Raw genomic sequence first — 25978 nt, forward strand, 5'->3', positions numbered from 1 at the left:
GGGGGATCTAGTTTGATTGCCCTTTGTTGGGTTGTGGAGCATTTTCCCCTAATATAGGACAATAATTATCTGGTCCATGGACAGTTTGCTTTGCTCTGGATCAATGTATTATGCTTTAGGTTGAACTTGATGAACTCATATCTTCCTTCAATCGTAAAAGCTGTGAAACTATAAATGGGGCTATTTGAAAAACTTCTGAATTAATTTAATTTAAAATGAATCGGTCCCCAAACTTCTTTATGAGTAAAGAGTTGTTGTAATGAAATTCAAGGGTGCTATATTTAAATTGTTGCCTACCCTCTCATTCATGACTTTGTTTAACCCCTTCACGACCTTGAACATTTAAGTACATTCAAGGTCGTATCCTTGCCTTGGATGCGGGCTCCGATGCTGAACCCGCATCTTTCCCCACAAGAGACAGCTGATCCAATCAGTTGTCATGTGCCTCCAACAGCAAGGGGTGGATTCGAAATCCACACATGGCTGTTAACCTGTTAAATGCCAATGTTAATCGCTTACACACCGGCCAGAAGCGCATCACAACTTACACCCATCAGTTACCCTGTCACGTGATTGCAGTTATCTTGACAGCCGTGCCTGTCACTGTGAATCTCCTATGAACGCTGGCTCATGGACAGCATTCATAGGAGATGGTGATTTTTGCTACACATCGCAATGCTCAAGCACTGCTATATGTAGCACAGACAATCAGATGATCACAGTTTCAAGTCTCCTAGGAGGACTACTGAAGCCATTAAAAAGTAAAAATGAAAAGTTTTAAAAAATATTAAATAAAAAAACACAAAGGTTCAAATCACCCCCATTTGCCCCAATATACACACATATTTGGTAGAGTTGAGCGACTTTTGGTTTTTTAGGGTCGAGTTTCGTTTCGTGAAACCCAACTTTTTCAAAAGTCGGGTCGAGCAAGATCGGCCGATTATAGGGAAAAGTCGGGGTCGTCCCGAAACACGAAACCCAATGTAAGTCAATGGGGAATAAAAGTCGGCAGTGAGAGGAGGACAGGAAACACACCTACAGTGCCCATTTGAATGCCAAAAGCATCAATTCTTCTTACTTAAGCTTGTCAACCTTAATTAACTTCATAATACAAGTTACGCACTGAAAAATGGGGGTTATTTGGCTAAAGTTGTGGGGGGGTAGGGCTGGCTCCAGGTTTTCATGTGCCCTGGGCGAAAGAGCGCCCCTTTAACACATACCACAACTCATCATGCTCCGATACGGCAGAGAAATAGCGGTATAGTACAATGAAAAATGCTTCACTTTTTACATCTCATGACGAGGCCCATCTATTTCTCCATACAGAATCATTGGTCCCATATAATGTTTGAAACAGTATATGATGAGCTCCACATAATGCTACAGTATATGTTGGTCCCCATGGATGAAGCTCCACTGTCTTATGGGCCCAAATAATGCTCCAAACATAATGGGCCCCATTTCTAATGTATAATGGGCCCTGTAAATGCTGCTCCAGTGTCTGATGTCCACCTTTGGAATGTTCCAGTGTATGGTGGGCCCCATCTATCATTCTCCAGAGTATAGTGCTCCCCAAAAATTGCTGTCCCAACATTGAAGACAATCAAATAAGTCTCCTCGCTAGGGAATCCCTGTACTAGTCTGGACTCCTCGTCGTCCCCATCTTCCATCTCACTGCACAGTATTTCAACCTTGCAAGTGCTGTGATCCTGAGCAAGCAGGGGGGGCCCACTCGTTGGCGACGGCACCGGCAAAGGGCCCCTGATAGTACGATGGTGTTGTCTGATGGCGGGTGGGCCGAACCTGCACTTTCATCTGCAGCTTCCTCTTTGTCACCGTGTAAGATGGAACTGTATATGGGAAGGGTAACTTGAGTTTCATCAGGGTCAGATTCAGGCCGTGTAGCGTGCGAGGGGAATGTAGTGGTCTGGGTCAATGTACCAGCAGATTCATCGAGCAGTGGCTGGGCATCAGTGCACTTGTGTCGCCCCCAGGAGTACGGTCGCCACAGTGGCATTACCTTCCTCCTAGGGAGTGTGATGTCATGCTTGGGAGCAACGAAGGATCTCTCTAGCAGGTTAACTGATTGGGCGGCGTTATTCCCACGAGTCATGACCCTCCAAACAGCGTTCATGACGGTAAAGTGTTTGTTTTACATGGGCAGTATGGTTGCAAAGCTGAACCTTAAAGGAATGTCCAGAAGGGCACCACCAGGAGTGGAGCCTATGGTTAAATTCGACTCCACCTGGGAAACCTCAACCATGCCAGCTACAGAACAGATGCACACATTGCAAGCTTAATTCCGTTAACGAACGAGACTCCGTCATGCCCCGCGGTCCGAGTCCGGCTTACTAGAGGGACACGTGAGGCTCTGGCACATGAGATTGGCCAATAACTTGTGTGTCATGCCCTTACATGTCCGTGGCTGCATGTGCGCTACACTGAAAAGGTCAGCATTTGTCGCTTACAGGTGCAGATAACCCGCTGAACAACGTTAGTGATGGGGATCACTGATTACAATTATTACCCACGAACGATGATTTCCCAGTAAGTGCAGGTCAACCGCAGTTCCGGAATTAGGCCTAACCGTCATTCCTGAAAAAATGAAAAACTTACGTGTGCAAACCACAGGTGCTGTAGCTTGCTCAACAGCTCGCCAGCCGTTCTCACGCCCAGTATGGATTGCACGTGATTGCACAAAGGTGAGAAAGGGTACCGTATCCCCGTATAACTTATATGGATAGCGTACACATTCAAAATATATGTCTATACATCAGGAGGCAGGCTCAGACGGTGTTAGGCCCAGTATGGATTGCACGTGATTGCACAAAGGTGAAAAAGGGTACCATATCCCTGGATAACATGTATGGATAGCGTACACATTCAAAATATATGTCTATACATCAGGAGTCAGGCTCAGACGGTGTTAGGCCCAGTATGGCTTGCACGTGATTGCACAAAGGTGAGAAAGGGTACCGTATCCCCGGATAACATGTATGGATAGCGTACACATTCAAAATATATGTCTATACATCAGGAGGCAGGCTCAGACAGTGTTAGGCCCAGTATGGCTTGCACGTGATTGCACAAAGGTGAGAAAGGGTACCGTATCCCCGGATAACATGTATGGATAGCGTACACATTCAAAATATATGTCTATACATCAGGAGGCAGGCTCAGACGGTGTTAGGCCCAGTATGGCTTGCACGTGATTGCACAAAGGTGAGAAAGGGTACCGTATCCCCGGATAACATGTATGGATAGCGTACACATTCAAAATATATGTCTATACATCAGGAGGCAGGCTCAGACGGTGTTAGGCCCAGTATGGCTTGCACGTGATTGCACAAAGGTGAGAAAGGGTACCGTATCCCCGGATAACATGTATGGATAGCGTACACATTCAAAATATATGTCTATACATCAGGAGGCAGGCTCAGACGGTGTTAGGCCCAGTATGGCTTGCACGTGATTGCACAAAGGTGAGAAAGGGTACCGTATCCCCGGATAACATGTATGGATAGCGTACACATTCAAAATATATGTCTATACATCAGGAGGCAGGCTCAGACGGTGTTAGGCCCAGTATGGCTTGCACGTGATTGCACAAAGGTGAGAAAGGGTACCGTATCCCCGGATAACATGTATGGATAGCGTACACATTCAAAATATATGTCTATACATCAGGAGGCAGGCTCAGACGGTGTCAGGCACCGTATGGATTTGACGGCCCAGACTACACAGCGGAGGAGCAGGGAGAGGTAAAGATTGCAAATGCTGGGGCCCTGCCCAAGCAAGGGGGGCCCACTCGTGGGCGTCGGTACTGGCACTGGGCCACTCATACTACGGCGGTGTGTCTGACGGCGGGTGTGCACCACCACCGTCAGAGACACTTGATTGCACTATGAGGGACCCTGTGCCAGTGCCCGCGCCCATGTGTCGGCCTACCCACCTGTCCAGGGCAACGGCACTCGCACGGTGTTGTGCGCTAGGTGGTGACCCAGGCCAAGGGGGGAAGGCAGCACAGTTAGGGAGTTTTAGAAAGTGGCATATGTTGATGTTGGACATTCAGCTGATGCAAAAGGTGAAATAGGTCAAGTCCCAGGAAGAGGTGGACCAAAGCAAGCCATTTTTCTGTCACCCTATGTGTCATCAGGGGAAGGTGGGACAAAATCCTTGGAAACCCATGCATGGTTCATTTTAATGAAGGTTAGATCATCCACATTTTGGGTTGACAGACGGGTCCTTTTTTCTGTCAGGATTGATCCAGCTGCACTGAAGACTCTTTCCGATAGCACACTTGCAGCTGGGCAAGCGAGCTCCTGTAAGGCATATTGTGCCAATTCAGGCCAGGTGTCCAGTTTAGCGGCCCAAGAGTCAAAGGGGAATGACCTGTGTGGGAGAACATCGATATGGGAGGAAAAGTAGTTTGTAACCATAGTTGACAACTGCTGTCTCCTGTCACTTTCCATCGATGCAGTATTACCAGTTGTGTGAGCGGTCCATGAAAAATCAGTCCACAACATTGTCATGAAACCCCTGTCTCCAACGCCACTTCTGCTGTGTGCACCATGAACACCTCTGCCAAGCTGCCCCAGGCCCGTACGGCTCGTGTGAGAACCATCACCGCTGCTGTGTGCTGGGAATGCCTCAAGCAACCGATTTACCAGAGTTGCTTGTTTATTAGCCAATATTAGGTCAAGGTTCTCCTGTGGCATGATGTTTTGGAATTTGCCTTTATAGCGTGGATCCAGGATGCTGGCCAACCAGTAGTCGTCATCGTTCATCATTTTGGCAATGCGGGGGTCCCTTTTTAGGATCTGCAAGGCATAATCTGACATGTGGGCCAATGTTCCCGGTGTCAATGATGCACTGCGAGTGCTGGGTGGAGGAGCACTTTCTGGCAAATCCACATCCCTCCAGTCACGCACAAACCCTGTACCAGACCTTGCCACGCCAACATTTTCACTTGCCCCACGAGATGCATCCTCCTCCCCTAAGTAATCATCCCCATCATCATCCTCCTCTTCTTCCTCCACCTCGTCCAGGAGAGGTCCCTGAGCAGACAATGGCTGAATGTCATCAAGGATTCCCTCCTCCTCAACATTGGCTGCAGAAGCCTGCTCCTTAAGGTGCGTCAAAGTTTGCATGAGCAGACGCATAAGTGGGATGCTCATGCTTAGGATGGCGTCGTCTGCGCTTACCAGCCATGTGCATTCCTCAAAACACTGAAGGACTTTACAGAGGTCTTTCGCTTCGACCACTGCACACCTGTCAACTCCATGTCTGCTCTCAAAGTGCCTGGCCGTGTATCCTCCCACAAATGCATTATGGCCTGCCTCTGCTCGCACAGCCGCTCCACCATGTGCAGGGTGGAGTTCCACCTTGTTGCAATGTCGATAATGAGGCGGTGGTTGGGAAGGTGGAGCAATCGCTGCAGCTTCTGCATACGAACGGAGTGTACAGGCGACCGGCGAATGTGCGCGCACAGTCTTCGCACCTTCTGGAGCAGGGCTGTTAACTCCGGATAATTTTTGAGGAAGCACTGCACCACCAGGTTCAAGGTGTGAGCCAAGCAAGGTATGTGGCTGAGTTTTGAAAGGGCTATGGCTGCCACAAAATTACGGCCGTTATTACTAACTACCTTGCCTGCCTCAAGATATACACTGCCCAGCCATGACTCAGTTTATCGCTTCAAGTACTCGGCCAGCACCTCGGCGGTGTATCTGTCGCCCAAACACATCATCTGCAACACAGCCTGCTGACGCTTTCCACTAGCTGCTCGATAGGGGGACACCTCGTGTGCAACAGTGGCAGCTGCAGATGGAGTGCTCGTACGACTGCGCTCTGTGGACGAGCGTTCGCTTCTGGAGGAGGAGGAGGAGGGTCGAACGCCTACAGCCAACTGTTTCCTATACCGTGGGCTAGGCAGCACTGTCCCACCACCGCTGTCCCCTGTGGACCCTGCATCCACCACATTAACCCAGTGCGCAGTGATGGACACGTAACGGCCCTGGCCATGCCGACTGGACCATGCATCAGTTGTGAGGTGCACCTTTCCACTCACTGACTGCTTGAGTGCATGGACAATGCTTTCTTTTACATGATGGTGGAGGGCTGGGATGGCTTTGCGAGAGAAGTGGCGACTGGGTAGGTCATAGCGTGGTACTGCATAGGCCATGAGTTCGCGGAAAGCTGCGCTTTCCACCAACCGATAGGGCATCATCTCAAACGAGATTAGTTTGGCAATGTGGGCGTTCAAACCCAGTGTACGCGGATGGGAGACTGAGTACTTTCTTGACCTACTCATAGTGTCTGGGAGGGTGAGCTGGACTTGATAGCTGCATATGGTGGAAGTAGCGGTGGACAGGGTGGACTGAGAGAGGGTTGATGATGGTGATGGAGTTGGTGTTCTTTCTGATGGCCTAGATTCAGTATTTCGTTGATATAACAGTGGGATTCCCTGACTGCTGTGGCCTTGCAACGACACCTCAACATTTGCTGCTGTGCTAACCGGTGGGCTTACAGTGGGGGAAACAATGTAGCGTTGTTGACTACCTTCTTTGTGATCAGTTGCACATGTGGCACTTGAGGTTTGGTGTTGTGTCCACGCTTGCAAGTGCATGCTGGTTAAATGTCTAAGCATGCAACTGGTATTCAAATTTTTCAGATTTTTCCCTCGGCTAAAGGTCTTTGCGCACTTCTTACAGATAACCTTGGCCTGATCATGAGGATTTTGTTCAAAAAAGTGCCACACTGCACTCTTCCTACTTTGGCAGACATTTTGCGGCCTAGCATGCTGTGATCTTTTGACCCTCTGGACAAGCTGTCCAGCAACTCTTTTGATTTTTGGAACCTGTCTTTGGAGTGCTCCAGGCCTGCCAGATAACAGCTGTTGCGATGTCGATGTCTGCTGTGGATGCTCCTCCTCATCTGAGCTATTGGAAGCAGCACCCTCTTCCCCCAATGGATGCCAATCTGGGTCAACAACTGGGTCATCCATCACCTCCTCTTCAATGTCATGTGCACCTTCCTCTGTGTCACCGTGTATGGTGGTATAGTGTGTGGGGTAAGGGGCACCTGAGTCTCATCAGGGTCAGAATCTGGCTCTGTACACTGCGAGGACAATGTAGTGCTCTGAGTGAATGTACCAGCAGAATCATCTATCAGCGGCTGTGCATCAGTGCACTCCATGTCAGATTCATCTTGGCCTGGGTAATTCACCATTTCACTTGATAATCCAGGCATGGTATGTGAAAACAGCTCCATGGAGTAATCAGTAGTATGGCCTGCGTCATCCTTCAATCTTGGTTGGGGTGAAGGACACAACGAAAGGTGTGGTTCATGAACATGAGCCTCCAATGACGACTCAAGTGCTTTTACTTTTTACAACTTCAGAAGAGGAGGCGATAGAGCTGGAGGCTGAGTCAGCAATGTAAGACAAAACTTTTTCCTGATGCTCTGGCTTTAAAAGCGGTTTGCCAACTCCTAGAAAACTAAGCCTTCGAAGCTTTATGGAGCCAGATGATGACGCAGGCTCAACACCTCCTGCATTCGGTCCTATTTTGCTCTTGCCACTACCATCAGATCCACCACCAACACCATCATTACCAGCTGCCAACCCCCGCCCAATTCCACGGCCTCTTCCACCAGCCTTCCTCATTGTTTGTAGAAATGTAGGCAAAATCCAACAAACTATATAGTAATATAAAACAAGGTACAAGGTGTCTATAGTACAGGGGAGATTTTGAATTTCTGCAGACACTAGTGGACACTGGACACTTTTGGATTGTGTGAGGCCCACTGAATATCAGAGCGCTATGTCACAGGCTCGATGGCACAGGTGTGAAAAAAGGGACTACAGGATAAGGGAGATTTTGAATTTCTGCAGACACTAGTGGACACTGGACACTTTTGGATTGTGTGAGGCCCACTGAATATCAGAGCGCTATGTCACAGGCTCGATGGCACAGGTGTGAAAAAAGTGACTACAGGATAAGGGAGATTTTGAATTTCTGCTGACACTAGTGGACACTGGACACTTTTGGATTGTGTGAGGCCCACTGAATATCAGAGCGCTATGTCACAGGCTCGATGGCACAGGTGTGAAAAAAGTGACTACAGGATAAGGGAGATTTTGAATTTCTGCAGACACTAGTGGACACTTGACACTTTTGGATTGTGTGAGGCCCACTGAATATCAGAGCGCTATGTCACAGGCTCGATGGCACAGGTGTGAAAAAAGGGACTACAGGATAAGGGAGATTTTGAATTTCTGCAGACACTAGTGGACACTGGACACTTTTGGATTGTGTGAGGCCCACTGAATATCAGAGCGCTATGTCACAGGCTCGATGGCACAGGTGTGAAAAAAGGGACTACAGGATAAGGGAGATTTTGAATTTCTGCAGACACTAGTGGACACTGGACACTTTTGGATTGTGTGAGGCCCACTGAATATCAGAGCGCTATGTCACAGGCTCGATGGCACAGGTGTGAAAAAAGGGACTACAGGATAAGGGAGATTTTGAATTTCTGCAGACACTAGTGGACACTGGACACTTTTGGATTGTGTGAGGCCCACTGAATATCAGAGCGCTATGTCACAGGCTCGATGGCACAGGTGTGAAAAAAGGGACTACAGGATAAGGGAGATTTTGAATTTCTGCAGACACTAGTGGACACTGGACACTTTTGGATTGTGTGAGGCCCACTGAATATCAGAGCGCTATGTCACAGGCTCGATGGCACAGGTGTGAAAAAAGTGACTACAGGATAAGGGAGATTTTGAATTTCTGCTGACACTAGTGGACACTGGACACTTTTGGATTGTGTGAGGCCCACTGAATATCAGAGCGCTATGTCACAGGCTCGATGGCACAGGTGTGAAAAAAGTGACTACAGGATAAGGGAGATTTTGAATTTCTGCAGACACTAGTGGACACTGGACACTTTTGGATTGTGTGAGGCCCACTGAATATCAGAGCGCTATGTCACAGGCTCGATGGCACAGTTGTGAAAAAAGGGACTACAGGATAAGGGAGATTTTGAATTTCTGCAGACACTAGTGGACACTGGACACTTTTGGATTGTGTGAGGCCCACTGAATATCAGAGCGCTATGTCACAGGCTCGATGGCACAGGTGTGAAAAAAGGGACTACAGGATAAGGGAGATTTTGAATTTCTGCAGACACTAGTGGACACTGGACACTTTTGGATTGTGTGAGGCCCACTGAATATCAGAGCGCTATGTCACAGGCTCGATGGCACAGGTGTGAAAAAAGGGACTACAGGATAAGGGAGATTTTGAATTTCTGCAGACACTAGTGGACACTGGACACTTTTGGATTGTGTGAGGCCCACTGAATATCAGAGCGCTATGTCACAGGCTCGATGGCACAGGTGTGAAATAAGGGACTACAGGATAAGGGAGCTTTTGAATTTCTGCAGACACTAGTGGACACTGGACACTTTTGGATTGTGTGAGGCCCACTGAATATCAGAGCGCTATGTCACAGGCTCGATGGCACAGGTGTGAAAAAAGTGACTACAGGATAAGGGAGATTTTGAATTTCTGCAGACACTAGTGGACACTGGACACTTTTGGATTGTGTGAGGCCCACTGAATATCAGAGCGCTATGTCACAGGCTCGATGGCACAGGTGTGAAAAAAGGGACTACAGGATAAGGGAGATTTTGAATTTCAGCAGACACTAGTGGACACTGGACACTTTTGGATTGTGTGAGGCCCACTGAATATCAGAGCGCTATGTCACAGGCTCGATGGCACAGGTGTGAAAAAAGGGACTACAGGATAAGGGAGATTTTGAATTTCTGCAGACACTAGTGGACACTGGACACTTTTGGATTGTGTGAGGCCCACTGAATATCAGAGCGCTATGTCACAGGCTCGATGGCACAGGTGTGAAAAAAGGGACTACAGGATAAGGGAGCTTTTGAATTTCTGCAGACACTAGTTGACACTGGACACTTTTGGATTGTGTGAGGCCCACTGAATATCAGAGCGCTATGTCACAGGCTCGATGGCACAGGTGTGAAAAAAGGGACTACAGGATAAGGGAGATTTTGAATTTCTGCAGACACTAGTGGACACTGGACACTTTTGGATTGTGTGAGGCCCACTGACGCTGTATGGTGTGAAAAAATGCACGCTCAGTACCTCTGCAGGACAAAAAAAAAAATTGGGATTGCTTTTAAAAAAGCAGTTTGCAGAGCAGTGGGTAAACAGCAATGCAGCTGTCAGGAAGCCTTAGAAGGCAGCCTAACAACCAACACCGCTGATCCACCACAATATAGCCTCCCCTTGCACTGCACACACAGTGACTGGTGTGTTGTACAGGCAAAATCGCTAGCAGCAGAAGCAGTTTTTTCTTCTTCTTCCCTGCCTAACGCTCTCCCTACAGAATCAGCAACCTCTCCCTATGCTAAGATCGGCAGAAGTAAGATGGCGGTCGGCGTGCACGCCCTTTTATACCCCCTGTGACACCCACCAAAGCAAGCCAATCACTTGCATGCCCTTCTGAAAGATGGTGGTGACCCCTGCCTATGTCATCACGTTGCCCACAGTGTCCGTGGATCCTGATTGGCTGAAAAAGAGCGCAAAACAAACTTTTGAAACGTGACTTTGGCGCGAAAGTCGCCGACCTCGTGGCCGACCTCATCCTAGGGTCGGGTTTCGTTTCATGAAACCCGACTTTGCCAAAAGTCGGTGACTTTTGAAATTTTTCGACCCGTTTCGCTCAACTCTAATATTTGGTATTGTTGCATTCAAAAATGTCAAATCTATCTAAATATAAAGCAAATTCATCAGAATGGATAACGGCGTAATGAGAAAAAAATTCGAAACATCAGAATAACGGTCATTTGGCTACCCCAACATTGCAATAAAATGCAATAACAGGCGATCAACACATTGTAGCCACCCCAAAATGGTATTAATAAAAAATGTCAGCTTGGGGCACAAAAAGTAAGCCCTCACACAGCACCAGATCCCAAAAAATGGGTCTCAGAAAATGATGACATAAGTGTAATTGGTAAAATCAATGGTGTCTTTCAAAAGTAAAAAAAGGTCTCATCTAATATATAAAGCTCAAGTGTGTGTATGTATGTATGTATGTATGTGTGTATGTGTGTATGTCCGGGATTGGCATCTGCAACGTCGCAGCTACAGCCACAAAATTTGGCACAATCACACGTCTGGACCCCGAGAGTGTCCTAGGCTATGTTGTGAGGCGAAATTTTAACCCCACGTGTTCCAATTCACCAAACAATTTTGCCCCTAACTACATAATGGGGAAAAAGTGTGTGTGTATCAAGCCCCGCCCCTCATTATGTCATAATGGTTGCCATGGCGACACTGATGTCATCATAGGTTGCAAGCCCCGCCGCTCATTATGATGTCATAATGGTTGACTATGGGATGGAGGACGTGTGATGGGTATATGGGCACTGGACTATGGGATGGAGGACATGTATGATGGGTATATGGGCATGGGACTATGGGATGGAGGGTGTGTGATGGGTATATGGGCACTGGAGTATGGGATGGAGGATATGTATGACGGGTATATGGGCACGGGACTATGGGATGGCGGATATGTATGATGGGTATATGGGCACGGGACTATGGGATGGAGGATATGTATGACGGGTATATGGGCATGGGCCTATGGGATCGTGGATATGTATGATGGGTATATGGGAACGGGACTATGGGATGGAGGGTAATTATAATTTGCTATAACTAACCACAGTTAGTTACTATGCCCGGGCTCTTCAGCTAGTATGGCTATATTGATGGAAAAATAAAAAAGTTATGGCTCTGGAAAGAAGGGAAGCAAAAAAACTAAAGCGTAAAAATGGAAAATCAGAAGATGGTGAAGGGGTTAAAAGGGTCCACCATATTCTAATTAAGGTGCTTTTCTTTGTAAGTGGTTGAAAGGGAACCTGTCACCCCCTCCAAGCGATTTTAAGTAAAAGAGCCACCTTGTGCAGCACTAATGCTGCATTCTGTCTAGGTGGCTCTTTTATTTAGGGTACCTTCCACCGCAGAAATAATCTTTTTTAAAATTGGTCAGACATACCTGATATTTGACAGGGAGGCAGGTCTTTCCCCATCTGACCAAGACGCCTCACATCCATCACTCATGTCTTCCTGCATTGTTTGCTCCGATTCTTCATTTTTCTTTTCAAATCCTGGCGCCTGCGCTGAAGTATGTATTCTGGGGCATGCGCAGTGACCGCTGCCTGTCCTCTCTCATGACTTCCTGGCCTTCCTATCGCATGGCCAGAGATCCCGCCCCGCAGTCGCTTATGATTTATTCACACTGCGGGGCTGAGAATCTTGGGCATGCGCAGTAGTCATCTGCGGCTCTCATGCCCAAGATTCCCAGCCCCGCAATGTGAATAAATCCTAAACAACTGCGGGGCAGGATCTCTGGCTGCGTGTCCACACAAGCACGATAGGAAGGCCAGGAAGTCATGAGAGAGGACAGGCAGTGGTCACTGCGCATGCCCCAGAATACATGCTACAGCGCAGGCACCAGGATTTGAAAAGAAAAATGAAGACGCGGAGCAAAGAACGCAGGAAGACATGAGTGACGGATGTGAGGCATCTCGGTCAGATGGGGAAAGACCTGCCTCCCTGTCAAATATCAGGTATGTCTGACCAATTTTAAAAAAGATTATTTCTGCGGTGGAAGGTACCCTAAATAAAAGAGCCACCTTGACAGAATGCAGCATTAGTGCTGCACAAAGTGGCTCTTTTACTTAAAATCACCTGGACGGGGTGACAGGTTCCCTTTAAAAGCACCACATAATAATTCACACTGTAATTAGGCATATATTTTCATATAACATCTATGCCTGAAATTTGGGCATCAGTTATTTAGTACATTAAAACCCTCTGAATCTATTACCGTAACTCTCCTTAGGTAAACCAACCAAATTTGCTTTGAGTTTCAAACTTGACAAATCAATTAGGGCATGTTACATAGATATGTAGATAGCTAATAGTTTTGTTTTGTTTTCTTTTATTCATGATAGGTCTCTAACCTGATTATTCCCTTGCACACTCTCTAAAAATATTGGTAGAAAATGTTTGCAAATAACAAGTCTTTTTTCACCGTAGGCATACGATAGATAACATTTTACTATTTATTACGTCACTTCCACTTTTGTTCAATTTGTTTTCAAAGATTTAGATTATAATGCTTTTTCAAGGATTTATCCTGCAACAAATAGACTAGAGCAGGAGTCTCAAACTCGGCAGAGTAAATGAGCCACACATAAAAAAAAAATTTGAGCTGGCGGGCCGCATTCCTTTCAAACTTAATACACCTCGTACACACACTGCTCCGCTTTGTACACCTCGTACACACGCGGCTCCTCTCCGTACACCTCTTACACACGCGGCTCCTCTCCGTACACCTCGTACACACACGGCTCCTCTCCGTACACCTCGTACACACACAGCTGCGCTCCATACACTTTGTACACACACAGCTTCGCTCCATACACCTCGTACACACACTGCTCCTCTCCGTACACCTTGTACACACACGGCTCCGCTCTGTACACCTCATACACACACGGTTCCTCTCCGTACACATCGTACACACACACAGCTCCTCTCCATACTCCTCGTACACACATGGCTGCACTCCATACACTTTGTACACACAGCTCCGCTCTGTACACACATGGCTCTGCTACATTTACCCTGTAAACCCCTCCTGACCCCACACATAAACTTCACCTCATCCAGCACCATGACAATCAGCACAGATAGCAGCGCCCTGCATATACTGAGGCCCCAGATGCCCCTGATCATGTGATCCCTGACTCCTCCCCCTCCTGTGACCTCATCCCAGGTCCTGTGCTGTGTGTGCATACAGAACAGCCATCTCATGCTCCTGAATGTGCGCTTTCCCCCTGCCTCAGGGAGTGAGACATATGGTGCACTGCAGGCCACAGATGCCTGCAGGCCGCATGTTTGAGACCTCTGGACTAGAGGGATATTTTTGGGATAAATTTACGCACCGTTTTATATACCAAAATAAAGAAGGTGTGGATGAAAGAATTTACAAATGAATGGTTAGCACCAACCATTCATTTGTAAATTCTTTCATCCACATCTTCTTTATTCTGGTATATAAAATGTTGTGTAAATTTATCCAAAAAATATCCCTCTAGTCCAGAGGTCTCAAACATGCGGCCTGCGGGCCGCATGTGGCCCCTGAGGCAGGCATCTGTGGCCTGTGGTGCACCACATGTCTCACTCCCTGAGGCAGGGGGATGGCGCACATTCAGGAGTGCGAGATGGCTGTTAATGAATGGTGTGCATTGATATGCTTTACTGTGATTGATGTGCTATTGTGACATTTTTGATGTTTGCTATATCTCTAGCAGCTGAAGTAAAAAAAAATGCAATCTACTTTAATAAACCACTTTAAAAGCTGTCATCTACTAAACAATAAAGAAATCCTCTTTATTATTCTATGATACATCAGACATGCTGGTCAAACTGAGGTATAACCTAAAGGAGTTGGGCGACTATGCATTAGATAAGATCTCTTCAACATCTGAGTTTCACACCATCTTGAGAACAATGATACCATTCTAAAAAACCTGGGGAGCCCAAAAGTTAGAGCAGAAGGAACATGTCCTCAGATATCTGTGGTTGGTACACCAAATAGTATAGCAAGTCAACAAGTATAGCCTGACTACAGAGGTCACCTTCAAGTTGGCAAATGAATCTACACACTTTGCAAACGTGTGCTAAATATTTGTATAGGTAAAGTGTATATAGCAGTAATGCAGTTCAAAATTCATGTATTCAGAGTTCACATACAACTTAGCGCATTCCCTTTGGTGCGGTTGGATCTGTTTGTGCGTATGCAAGACCAAGGTAGTCATAGCATCCTGCACCACCATGTTTTTTTTCCTTTTGTTAGGTGTTTGTCAGTTGTGCAGAAGAGAGTATACAAGTAAAGCTAGGTAATAATATATGTGAATATTTTCTTTGATATATTTTAAAATGTCGATCTACTATAACTCTATATATATATATATATGCATTGCATTGTGCAAAAATCCCTACCTTTATAGTCTTAATAAATTAGATTTAAGCTAAGATATAAAATTAATTTATTAATAAAAATAAAAATAAAGCGGTGATGTACAGTATAGTCTATGATGTGGTTTATGAAGAAGTGAAAAAAAATGATTTTACTATCTTATCAAATTAAATGTGGAACACTATCCATCTGTATTGGGATTATATTTGCCATGAAGCATACAAACCGATCAGTGACTACTACCATTTCTCTGTTTAATTTCAAGTATTGACTACAATCAATAGTTTATTTCTGCAGTTTGGTGAAAATGTGATGCTAATGGGGTTGTTCCCAAAACAACATAAATTAACTACCCATAAAACAGGTGATACATGAATGATCTCTGAGAATCCAACTACTAGGACCTCCCTGATCACAGGAATGGGAGTCCCAAAGCCCCCTGTATGACTGAAACAGTGGTGAGCATGTGTAATCGTTGCCATTCTATCTATAGTAGTAGTGACAGGCAGAATATGCTCACTCTAGCTCCATTCACACAGGGCACTTTGGGCTTCCCCCGTTCTAAGGATTGGTGGGAGTCTCAGCAGTATTTTTTCCGCCTATGCTAAAATGTTTTTTTTCAATGGGACAGCCCCATTAATGTAAATATCATACTGCAGTAAAATATAAAATTGACTATTGACTTCTGAACTTGTTATTTTACAAGTTTGTGTAGGAATAAGAGTGTATTGTTTTCCAGTAGCATTACATAGCATACAATTCCATATAGCAAAATTAAATCTGTTGACTCACTGAGCTGCCAGGCTCTTAAGCACTACCCAATTGTACAAACTTTTAGTTAAGTTTTCTTTGGTGTGGAACTTCAATAGTTTGGTCCCACAAATGAAAAATGGAATCAGGTTCAGGAACACAAGGCAAATCTCAGTGCCCATGGTAGTTCCTTGACTTTCATATTTAGATGAAAAATATTCAGCATGAAGTTTTAAGTGGAATTCGGAACACTACAGCTAAGAATACATGTTTTTCCACATTTAGACACCTTGTTACTTACTCCAACGTCATTTGAGTTACTGCATCCATTGAAGTGTATCCATTGTCCACAAACGTATCAGCATACCTTCCCATCTTTATGGCCTCTAGCCACTCATTTACTGATCTGTATGCAGCACCTCCAACTGTATTTTGTTCAACCAGTAAATTTGATACCCTGCAATGCATATATATAATAAGTCGAAAAACATACAGTAGAACTAAACTAACCCTCTATGAAACACCATAACTTAATAATTGTGTGTATCCAAGCAAACTTCATGCTAAATGTCTTCCATAGGTCATCATTATAAGGCATGAGAAGATAGTGTAGGCTTGTATCACTTTTCTCGCTATATTTTGCTTTCAAGCAGAGTAGCTTAAAATAACTATTTATTTTGTTTAGCAAAAAGCTGCTCCTGTAATTTGTATGTAATAAATGAAGCTTCAGTCAGCAGATATTTGTATCTCCCCAGTAATTTACAGGTAGCAGCACAATTTTTCATAATTAATGTAATTCAATTTCTTCATGTGACCTTGAGTGTCAGCCAAAGCTATCATTATTATCTTATTACAGTTCCCTTCTCATCAAATCCCCTATTTATATTGCTGAGCTATGAGTTATGTGTTTATTTATGGCTCATTTCTGAATGCCATCTCCTGGGTTATGCAGATGGGTCGAAATCTCCCCATGATTTGTAATGACCATATTTCACCTATAGGCTGTTGTTCAAGAGGTAAAATTGTAATGTGGATATTATTGAGGTGACCGTTTAACTACCATATATTTATCACATTTTAGTAATCTACTATTATTATTGTTATTATTATTTGAAAATTTGTTTTGGCAAGATAATATGCTCTTTTAACAAGATTTTTTTTGTGGACATCAACATTCTCTGACAATCTAAAAATATCTGGTGGTTTAAATGATTTTTTTTTTTTACTACAGACAATAGGATATGCCATAAATGTGTTATGGAAGGGGTCCAACATACAGGTCGGCCTACTATTTCTGAGAATAAAGTGCCCATAATGTCTTATTAAATATAGACCCTCTCTTATAGTTAAGGGTTACACATGAAAACACTGGTGGGAGTTCCAAAAGTTGGTCCCTGGTCAATCAGGCATTTAAAGCATAAGTACTGTATGTAGTTAATATCTCGCAAATGTCAATTGTGTCCAAATCTCCTTAAAATGGGTTATCCAGGAATAGAAAAATATGGCTGATGTCTCCCAAAACAGTGCCATCACTGTCTACTGGTTGTGTTTGGTACTGAAGCATAGATCATTAGAAGAAAAAAAGAGCAGGGCTGCAATTACACCAATTAGAGATAAGCAGATTTATTTGAGTAGAATTGAAATAGCCACAAATCTTACAAAAATTTCCACTGCAAATAGATTTTTTGACATTCACTCACCACAAACTCAGCAAAATTGAGACCATCTGCTGCCATAATATTACTGAACTGAAGAGGCCGGGTAAACTTTCAAATAAAAAATACTTACCTCACCTTTATACTGTCCCGCTTTCCCCATATCCTGCCATCTGGCCTCAGCATCTATTTTTTCCCTTTCCCCATTGCACAGATTCTATTCAGCCTCTTCACTCAAGGTCAGGATATATGGCATGACTAGACATGTGATGTCCCTGCATAGTACACACTGTGACTAGAGATGAGCGACTATACTCGTTACTCGAGATTTCCCGAGCATGCTTGGGTGATCTCCGAGTATTTGGCTGTGCTCGGAGATTTAGTTTCTGTCGCCGCAGCTGCAAGATTTGTGGCTGCTAGACAGCCTGAATACATGTGGGGATTTCCTCTCAAACAGGCAATCCCTACATTTATTTAGGCTGGCTAGCAACAGCAAATCATGCAGCTAGGGCGACAGGAATTAAGTATCCGAGCATATCCAAATACTCGGAGATCACCCGAGTATGCTCGGGAAATCTCGAGTAACGAGTATACTTGCTCATCACTAACTGTGCCATAATGATTTTACGAAGCAAGTTGCCTACATAACGGCATGTTGCGCAATGACATATGAGGCCTTTTTTTGCTCCAAAAGTCCTGACCTGAAGTTAAGAAGACAAAAATAACTAAAGGCGGAAAAAAGAAGACGGTGAGGACTGTACAGCAGGCCGTGGTGCCAGTGAGACATATGAGAGGTGAGTGTCAATTTTTTTTCATCCTATGTTTATTATGCTCTGAGGTCTGGATAGATCCCAGAACAAAATGGTGATCATTTAGTTTGCAGAGAACTTTTCAGCAAATCGAATTTAACTGTAAAATCTATGTGATTTGTTGAATTCTAATTTCATCATATTTTTTTATTTCTACTCATAACCTGTAGTTGATGGTGCTGTTTTGGGTGAAACACTTTTTTTAAAACCTGGTCAAAAAGAGAAAAAAATAGATAGAAATGAAATCATTGGGATTGTAGGCTTTAATGTGACAGGAAGTGAAATGAATAAAAACAAACATTGTATGGTTGCATAGTGATATAATAATCTTGTCTGCTATATAGAGCACTGAGTTCAGTACATTCCATTAAGCATAGTCTTTGTATATTATGAGTTACTTCACGACCATATTGTATACATGTGGTTTCTTGCTGTAAGTTCTGCATTCAAAGAGTGCATTTTAGTATTTTTCATATACCAGGAAACAGAAATAAAGGACAATATTACTATATCTATTGATTATCATTTTAAATATTTTAGTAATTGTTATTAGAACCTTTGTATGCATATTGTCAATGTTGTCCACTGAGCTTATTCTCCAAATATCTGTTTACCTGTTAGACGAATTAACAAGTGTCTTCAAGCTGCTTGGGTTACGGATCAACTTGTCCAACATACTGACAATCTCTTCAAACTTGGGCCTGCTGTTGCGATCTTTCTGCCAGCAATCCAGCATGAGCTGATAAAGAGCAGCCGGGCAATCCATGGGACTTGGCAACCGGTAACCTTCCTCAACAGCTTTAATTACCTAACAAAGACAAATTGATTTGTTATAGTTGTTCACATTTCAAATAGCATATGAACGGTTTCAGCCAAATTTGGGATTACTATTGTTTATTTATAGCTACTGTTATGGTGTAAAAACGCATTGGTAAAATATTTGCATGTTTAGTTGACAGCCTTTTTTTAAGAGGAAGCTCCTGTTTGGAGCCTCTTTAGTCACTAAATTAGGCGGCCATATTATCAGTAACTCTCAAATACTTTATTAAAAGAAATATACTCTAGGAAGGAGGAACAAGTCGGACAATAGTTGACTGCAATATTAAGGATTATAAATTCCTCTGACATAGCGTTTAGCAGAATATAGTTGCTACTATGAAAGGTGAGAACATAGATAAGCTGCTACATTGGTCATCTGCAAAGCTCCTAAGTAAAGGAGAGCATCTTCAAATAAAGTGAAGGTTTACGCACAAAACATAAAAACATCCTCTAATTCACAATTCAGAGCAGAAGACACATTAAGCTACAAGAAAATGGTGACAATTTACTCTCAAATTGCTACGCAACACCTTCAAAACTCTTGTACGCAATACATTACGCCCTACAGTAATAAATGCTAGAAATAGGCAATGAAGTAAATGCATATCTTCATATGTGGAGGGTGTACCCCCTGTTAAAATTCTACTAGCATTCAGTAGACAAACAAATTTAAAAAATCTTCATAATCAAATTCTCAATAATATATAAACTGTTCTACATCTACTCCCCCATCATGAACCTCATTTTTTTCTTAGTCCCTTATGCCCTCCTAATTCATTCAGCAGAACGAACACCAACGGTTGACACATGACAACGTTATGAATTCTGTAATGAAATGCAGGGTCAAAATGACCCAATGATTTGTTCCTCTTCAGAAATGATAAACCATTGTTTTGTCAGAATCTTTAATCAGCATCAAAGAGATAGATGTCACGGGGGCTTAGTTCAACTAAGGCGGTAATTCCCGGGCCCCTGTGATGTCCCTATAACTAGGGAAAACCCTGTCTGACCCTCAACCCAGGGTTTTTGCTGAAGGTGCAAATGCCTGAGCCTCTGACCTTTCCTTATCTCCTGCTCAGCCCTGCACTTAACCCTCCACCCTCCACCCAGTGAGGAGGCACACCACCAAAGCCCCTACACAAATAATGACAGACAGGGAGAACTTAAACTTCACTGCGCCGCACACACACAGGAATATACAGTAATGTGAACAGGGCACAACTAAACACAAATATGGGAAGGAGAAAGGATAACGACGGATCATACGACACCAGATACTAATCTCTCTCTCTCTGCAACACCTCCACTCCAGACCGGAACCACTTGGTATGAAACACAAGCTATAATCGGCGACGCCCATATGCCAGTATGACTATTTAAAGACCGTGGGCGTGACTAACCTTCCAACCTGGTCTCCAGCAGGATTAACCCCCGAGAGCCTGAAGATCAAGCCGGCGCCACTGAGGCTATAGTGGCTGGAGGTGGAACTACCTCTGCCTGCCGGACGCTGTGGTGTGAACAGCGTCCGACATGACAGTACCCCGTCTTCTACGAGGGACCCCAGGGCCCTCAAGACTCATAGGACCCGGCTTGTCCGGATGACGACGGGAAAAAGAACTGACCAGCCGATCCGCATGTATGTCTGAGGCTGGAACCCAAGACCTCTCCTCCGGACCATACCCCCGCCAGTGCACCAAATACTGAAGAGTACGGCGTACTACTCGAGAGTCCACTACCATGGCGACCTCGAACTCTAAATCGCCATCCACCATGACTGGAGGTGGCATCGGCGTCGTGTCCACCAAGCCTACCACCTTTTTCAATAAAGCCCTGTGAAAAACGTTATGTATTCTGTACACCGCAGGAAGTTCCAACCGATAAGCCACTGGGTTAATGATGGCAGAAATCCTAAAAGGCCCAATAAACCTTGGACCCAGTTTTAAAGATGGGATTTTGAGTTTTATGTTCTTCGTAGCTAACCACACCCATTCACCCACACACAGGTCCGGACCTGGCACGCGTCTACTGTCAGCCACCCGTTTGTACCTGGCACTCATGCTCAACAAACGCTGTTTCACCCGCCTCCAGACTGATGACAATTGGGCTCCTAGCTGATCCCCCTCCGGGACACCCCCGGAGTCACCCTGACGTAAGGTACAAAACTGAGGATGTTGACCGTACACACAAAAGAATGGAGACTCTCCTGATGACTCTTGGCGGTGATTATTTAACGCGAATTCGGCCAGAGGAAGGAAAGTAGACCACTCCTCCTGGTTGTCGGACACAAAGCATCGTAAATACTGTTCTAGATTTTGGTTCATGCGCTCAGTTTGTCCATTAGACTGTGGATGAAACGCCGATGAATGTGACAACTTGATCCCCAACCTTGAGCAAAAAGCTTTCCAAAACCTCGCCACAAATTGCGTACCCCTATCAGATACTATGTCAGACGGTACTCCGTGGAGTCTGACCACCTCCTTCACAAATACCTGAGCCAACGTCTTAGCATTGGGCAAAGAAGACAACGCCACAAAATGCGCCATCTTTGAAAAACGGTCAACCACCACCAGGATGACCGTGTTCCCTGCCGAGGCTGGCAAGTCAGTGATAAAATCCATGGAGATTTCTGTCCATGGCCTATTGGGTACCCCCAGAGGCTGTAGCGTGCCAGCAGGACGGGTTCGGGGTGACTTAGCCCTAGCGCACGTGATGCAAGCTGCCACGTACGAGACCACGTCCTGCCGGATTTTGTGCCACCAGAAACGATGCGATACCAGCTCTAAGGTGCCCTTCACCCCTGGGTGACCAGCCAGTACCGAATCGTGGTGTTCCTTCAACACCTTAAGCCGAAGATGCAGGGGTACAAATGATTTGTTGGCGGGAAGACCTGGTGGTACCTCCTCTTGGGCCTCGGCAATCTCCGCCTCTACCTCAGTCGTGAGAGCCGAGACCACTACCCCTTTCTGGAGGATGGGTACCGGCTCTTCCCGAGGTTCTCCCCCTGGAAAACACCTAGACAAAGCATCCGCCTTGGTGTTTTTAGCCCCGGGACGGTACGTCACAAGAAAATTGAAACGAGTAAAAAACAATGCCCAGCGAGCCTGCCTAGGAGACAGACGCTTGGCCGACTCCAGGTAGAGTAGATTCTTATTGTCGGTGATAACTGTGACCTGGTGAGCCGCCCCCTCCAAGAAGTGTCGCCATTCCTCAAAAGCCAGTTTGATGGCCAACAACTCCCTGTTGCCGATATCATAATTCCGTTCGGCCGGCGACAGCTTCTTGGAGAAGTAGGCGCATGGATGCATCTCGCTCAAGGACGAGCCTTGAGACAGTACTGCCCCCACTCCCACCTCCGACGCATCAACCTCTACCACAAAAGGTTTAGACACGTCTGGTTGCACCAGAATGGGGGCTGAAGCAAAACTATTCTTCAGACGCTCAAATGCACGTATAGCCACCTCAGGCCAGTTCGCCAGATCGGCACCCTTTTTTGTCATGTCCGTGAGCGGTTTGGCGACAGTCGAAAAGTGTTTTATAAATTTCCTATAATAATTTGCAAACCCAAGGAACCGCTGGAGTGCTTTCAGACTCTCCGGCCTCTCCCATTGCAGCACCGCTTGCACCTTAGCGGTGTCCATTTTAAAACCGGCTGCGGACACAATATATCCCAAAAAGGGCAACTCCTGGACAAAAAATAAACATTTTTCCAGCTTAGCATAGAGCTGGTTCTCCCGGAGCAACTGTAACACCTGCCTAACATGCTCCAAATGAGTGTCCCGATCGCTAGAATAAATGAGGATATCATCCAGGTATACAATCACAAATCTCCCCAGGACATGAGCAAATACTTCATTAATAAAATGTTGGAAAATGGCAGGCGCGGTGGTCAACCCAAACGGCATAACCAGACTCTCAAAATGACCCTCAGGAGTGTTAAACGCCGTCTTCCACTCATCCCCCTGACGGACCCTTATGAGGTTATATGCCCCCCTGAGGTCCAGCTTGGAAAACCATTTCGCCCCCGCTACCTGGTTGAACAAATCCGGGATCAACGGCATTGGGTAGGGATCACGGATAGTAATCTGGTTTAACTCTCGGAAATCCAGACACGGGCGTAACCCCCCATCTTTCTTCTTAATGAAGAAAAACCCCGCGGCTACAGGCGAGGACGAAGGCCGGATGTGACCTTTGCTCAGACTCTCCGCGATGTGGTCTTTCAGAGCTTGTCTCTCAGGACCAGAAATATTAAACATCCTGGCCTTAGGTAATTTGGCCCCGGGTTTTAACCTAATCGCACAGTCATAGGCTCTATGTGGAGGCAGTTCTGAGCAACCCTTCTCAGAGAAAACATCCGCGAAATCCTGCAAAGCCTCCGGCAGGCTGGGCGTCATGGCGGACACACATGTGGCCAAGCAATTGTCTTGGCAGAAACCACTCCATTGTACTATGTCCTGAGTTTTCCAATCAATTACCGGGTTGTGCCTGGACAGCCATGGAAAACCCAGGACCATTTGAGCTGGGAGATTACGGAGGACCCTACATGTAACCGACTCAGAATGTAGGACCCCAATGTGGAGTTTCACCTCTGCCACAAACTCAGTAATCTCCCCTTGAGGGAGGGGAACAGCATTAATGGTCACCACCTGTATGGGGTGAGGAAGTTTTTCGATCTTAAACCCGGCGGTGTGTGCAAACTCCTCATCTATGAGATTGGTGGCGGAACCGCTATCCACAAACACTGATATAGGTAGCTCTCTGCCGGCGATAATAACCTTGGCAGGGAGCATACATTGAGATACCATCATGGAGGATATGCATACGCTCAGTTGGGTCTCCTCCATACCCTCTGAGCTTAACAGTTTTCCGCCGGTGTGACCCTCTTAGGTAGTACCGGGCAAACGTTAACATAATGACCTCCTTTACCACAGTAGAAACATGCTCCGGGCTTCCGGAATCCCGGAGCGCGAGGCTGAACCTGTGCCACGCCAGCAATCTGCATAGGTTCAGGGGACTCATCTACTTCAACCACACCTGCACCTCTGTTTTCCCCCAGAGGTAGCGTCTCCTGTGCCCCCTGACGAAAACGGCGATCAATACGTACAGTGGGGAAAAAAAGTATTTAGTCAGTCAGCAATAGTGCAAGTTCCACCACTTAAAAAGATGAGAGGCGTCTGTAATTTACATCATAGGTAGACCTCAACTATGGGAGACAAACTGAGAAAAAAAAATCCTGAAAATCACATTGTCTGTTTTTTTTTCATTTTATTTGCATATTATGGTGGAAAATAAGTATTTGGTCAGAAACAAGCAATCAAGATTTCTGGCTCTCACAGACCTGTAACTTCTTCTTTAAGAGTCTCCTCTTTCCTCCACTCATTACCTGTAGTAATGGCACCTGTTTAACCCTCCGTCAGGCGCAATATAGATTCTCCTCAGTTCATGCGCAATGTGCCTGACAAGCACAGGTCAGAAAACCACCTATAGTAGCTACATATTTCAATTTCAGGACTATAGAAGTAGTCAGTGACCTTCATAGGAATGTATTAAAAGAGATTACACCAAATCAGATGCAAAAAAAAACATTTATTAACCATAAACTTATTAAAACTAAAAGTACCACTTTTCGGTATTACCGCCAAATAGGCTCCAGTTATCTTTACTTAACTATTGCTTAAATATAAAATTATGGAAAAAAACTTAAAGGATATTGCACTTAGATGTTACTTGATTATTTTCTACTCATCTTCAGTGGTTTCAACTGCAGCAGAAGCAGCACAGGTACACTTAGAAAAGCAAGGCTGGCAGACGAAAGTTGCATGGGAAAGGCAGATTGATTCTTTACATATTTTGCAGTCATATTTAGAAAGCCTTCTGAAACCAGATACAAATGAGCAGGTAGTACAACTGCGTCTTTTAGAAGGTGGTAGAGTCGGTGTTTGTTCTGGAACGTCCTTGGGACGTCCTTTGTATTTTTATCTTTGCCCAAATAATAAGCTAGATCTGTGTCTGTTTCCTCTGTATCAGTGTCATCACCATCCTGCTCTGTTCCAGAATCAGTGTTACATTCTGCTACCTCATCTTCAGATGAAATGTCACTAGATTCCTCTAAATCCTCAGTTACTGCTGGTTCTTCCTCATCATCTTCTAACAAAAAAATCTTCATTTCTTCTAAATGAAGGGGTTTAGATGAATCATACTGTTTTCTGGCCATTGCAGCAGAAAATCTGAAGCAAGAGAGAAAGAGTATGTGTTAGGGCGCAATGTGCCTTAGAAGCCACCCTCCTTTTGTCTAAGAAAACAGTACTTATGTACACTAACTTAGCATTAATCCTTCATAAAACAAGCTAAATACACAATCGTGATGAATAAAAAAAGAAAATACTAACCTTTCAATTTGTGTTGAAATCAGGCGCAATGTGCCTGAGAAGCCAAAGTGTTGATATCTGCTCACTAGAAGGTCTGCTGAGTCACTGTGATATCACGTTTCACAGAGCCTGTAGAGTCAGGAGATAACTAGGAGGGGTGGGGTTTTCTGATAAGTGGGCAAGGAGAGAGAAGTGAAACTAATTACTGTGTGCCTGTCAGATCTATTGCGCCTGACGGAGGGTTAAACTTGTTATCAGTATAAAAAGACACCTGTGCACACTCTCAAACAGTCTGACTCCAAACTCCACTATGGTGAAGACCAAAGAGCTGTCAAAGGACACCAGAAACAAAATTGTAGCCCTGCACCAGGCTGGGAAGACTGAATCTGCAATAGCCAACCAGATTGGAGTGAAGAAATCAACTGTGGGAGCAATAATTAGAAAATGGAAGACATACAAGACCACTGATAATCTCCCTCGA

The 25978-nt window shown here is 45.1% G+C and overlaps 1 protein-coding gene across 4 annotated transcripts in view; it reads right to left on the minus strand.

Annotated features, from left to right (window-relative positions):
• Positions 1–25978, minus strand: part of EPHA5 (EPH receptor A5) — a 671051-nt gene that overhangs the window by 14941 nt on the left and 630132 nt on the right. For 2 of the 4 annotated variants that reach the window (XM_073542503.1, XM_073542495.1), the window contains exons 15-16: positions 18928–19121; positions 16151–16306 (exon numbers count right to left, since the gene is read on the minus strand). In XM_073542503.1, the coding sequence (XP_073398604.1) occupies positions 16151–16306; positions 18928–19121 (350 nt within the window). Of the gene's footprint in view, positions 1–16146; positions 16307–18927; positions 19122–25978 lie in introns of those variants that run through there. The other 2 variants (XM_073542513.1, XM_073542522.1) reach the window with 2 other exon arrangements.

This window comes from Dendrobates tinctorius, unplaced genomic scaffold (assembly GCF_039654945.1).
Source record: "Dendrobates tinctorius isolate UK_male_01 unplaced genomic scaffold, ASM3965494v1 ptg000011l, whole genome shotgun sequence".
Classification (NCBI taxonomy): domain Eukaryota; kingdom Metazoa; phylum Chordata; class Amphibia; order Anura; family Dendrobatidae; genus Dendrobates; species Dendrobates tinctorius.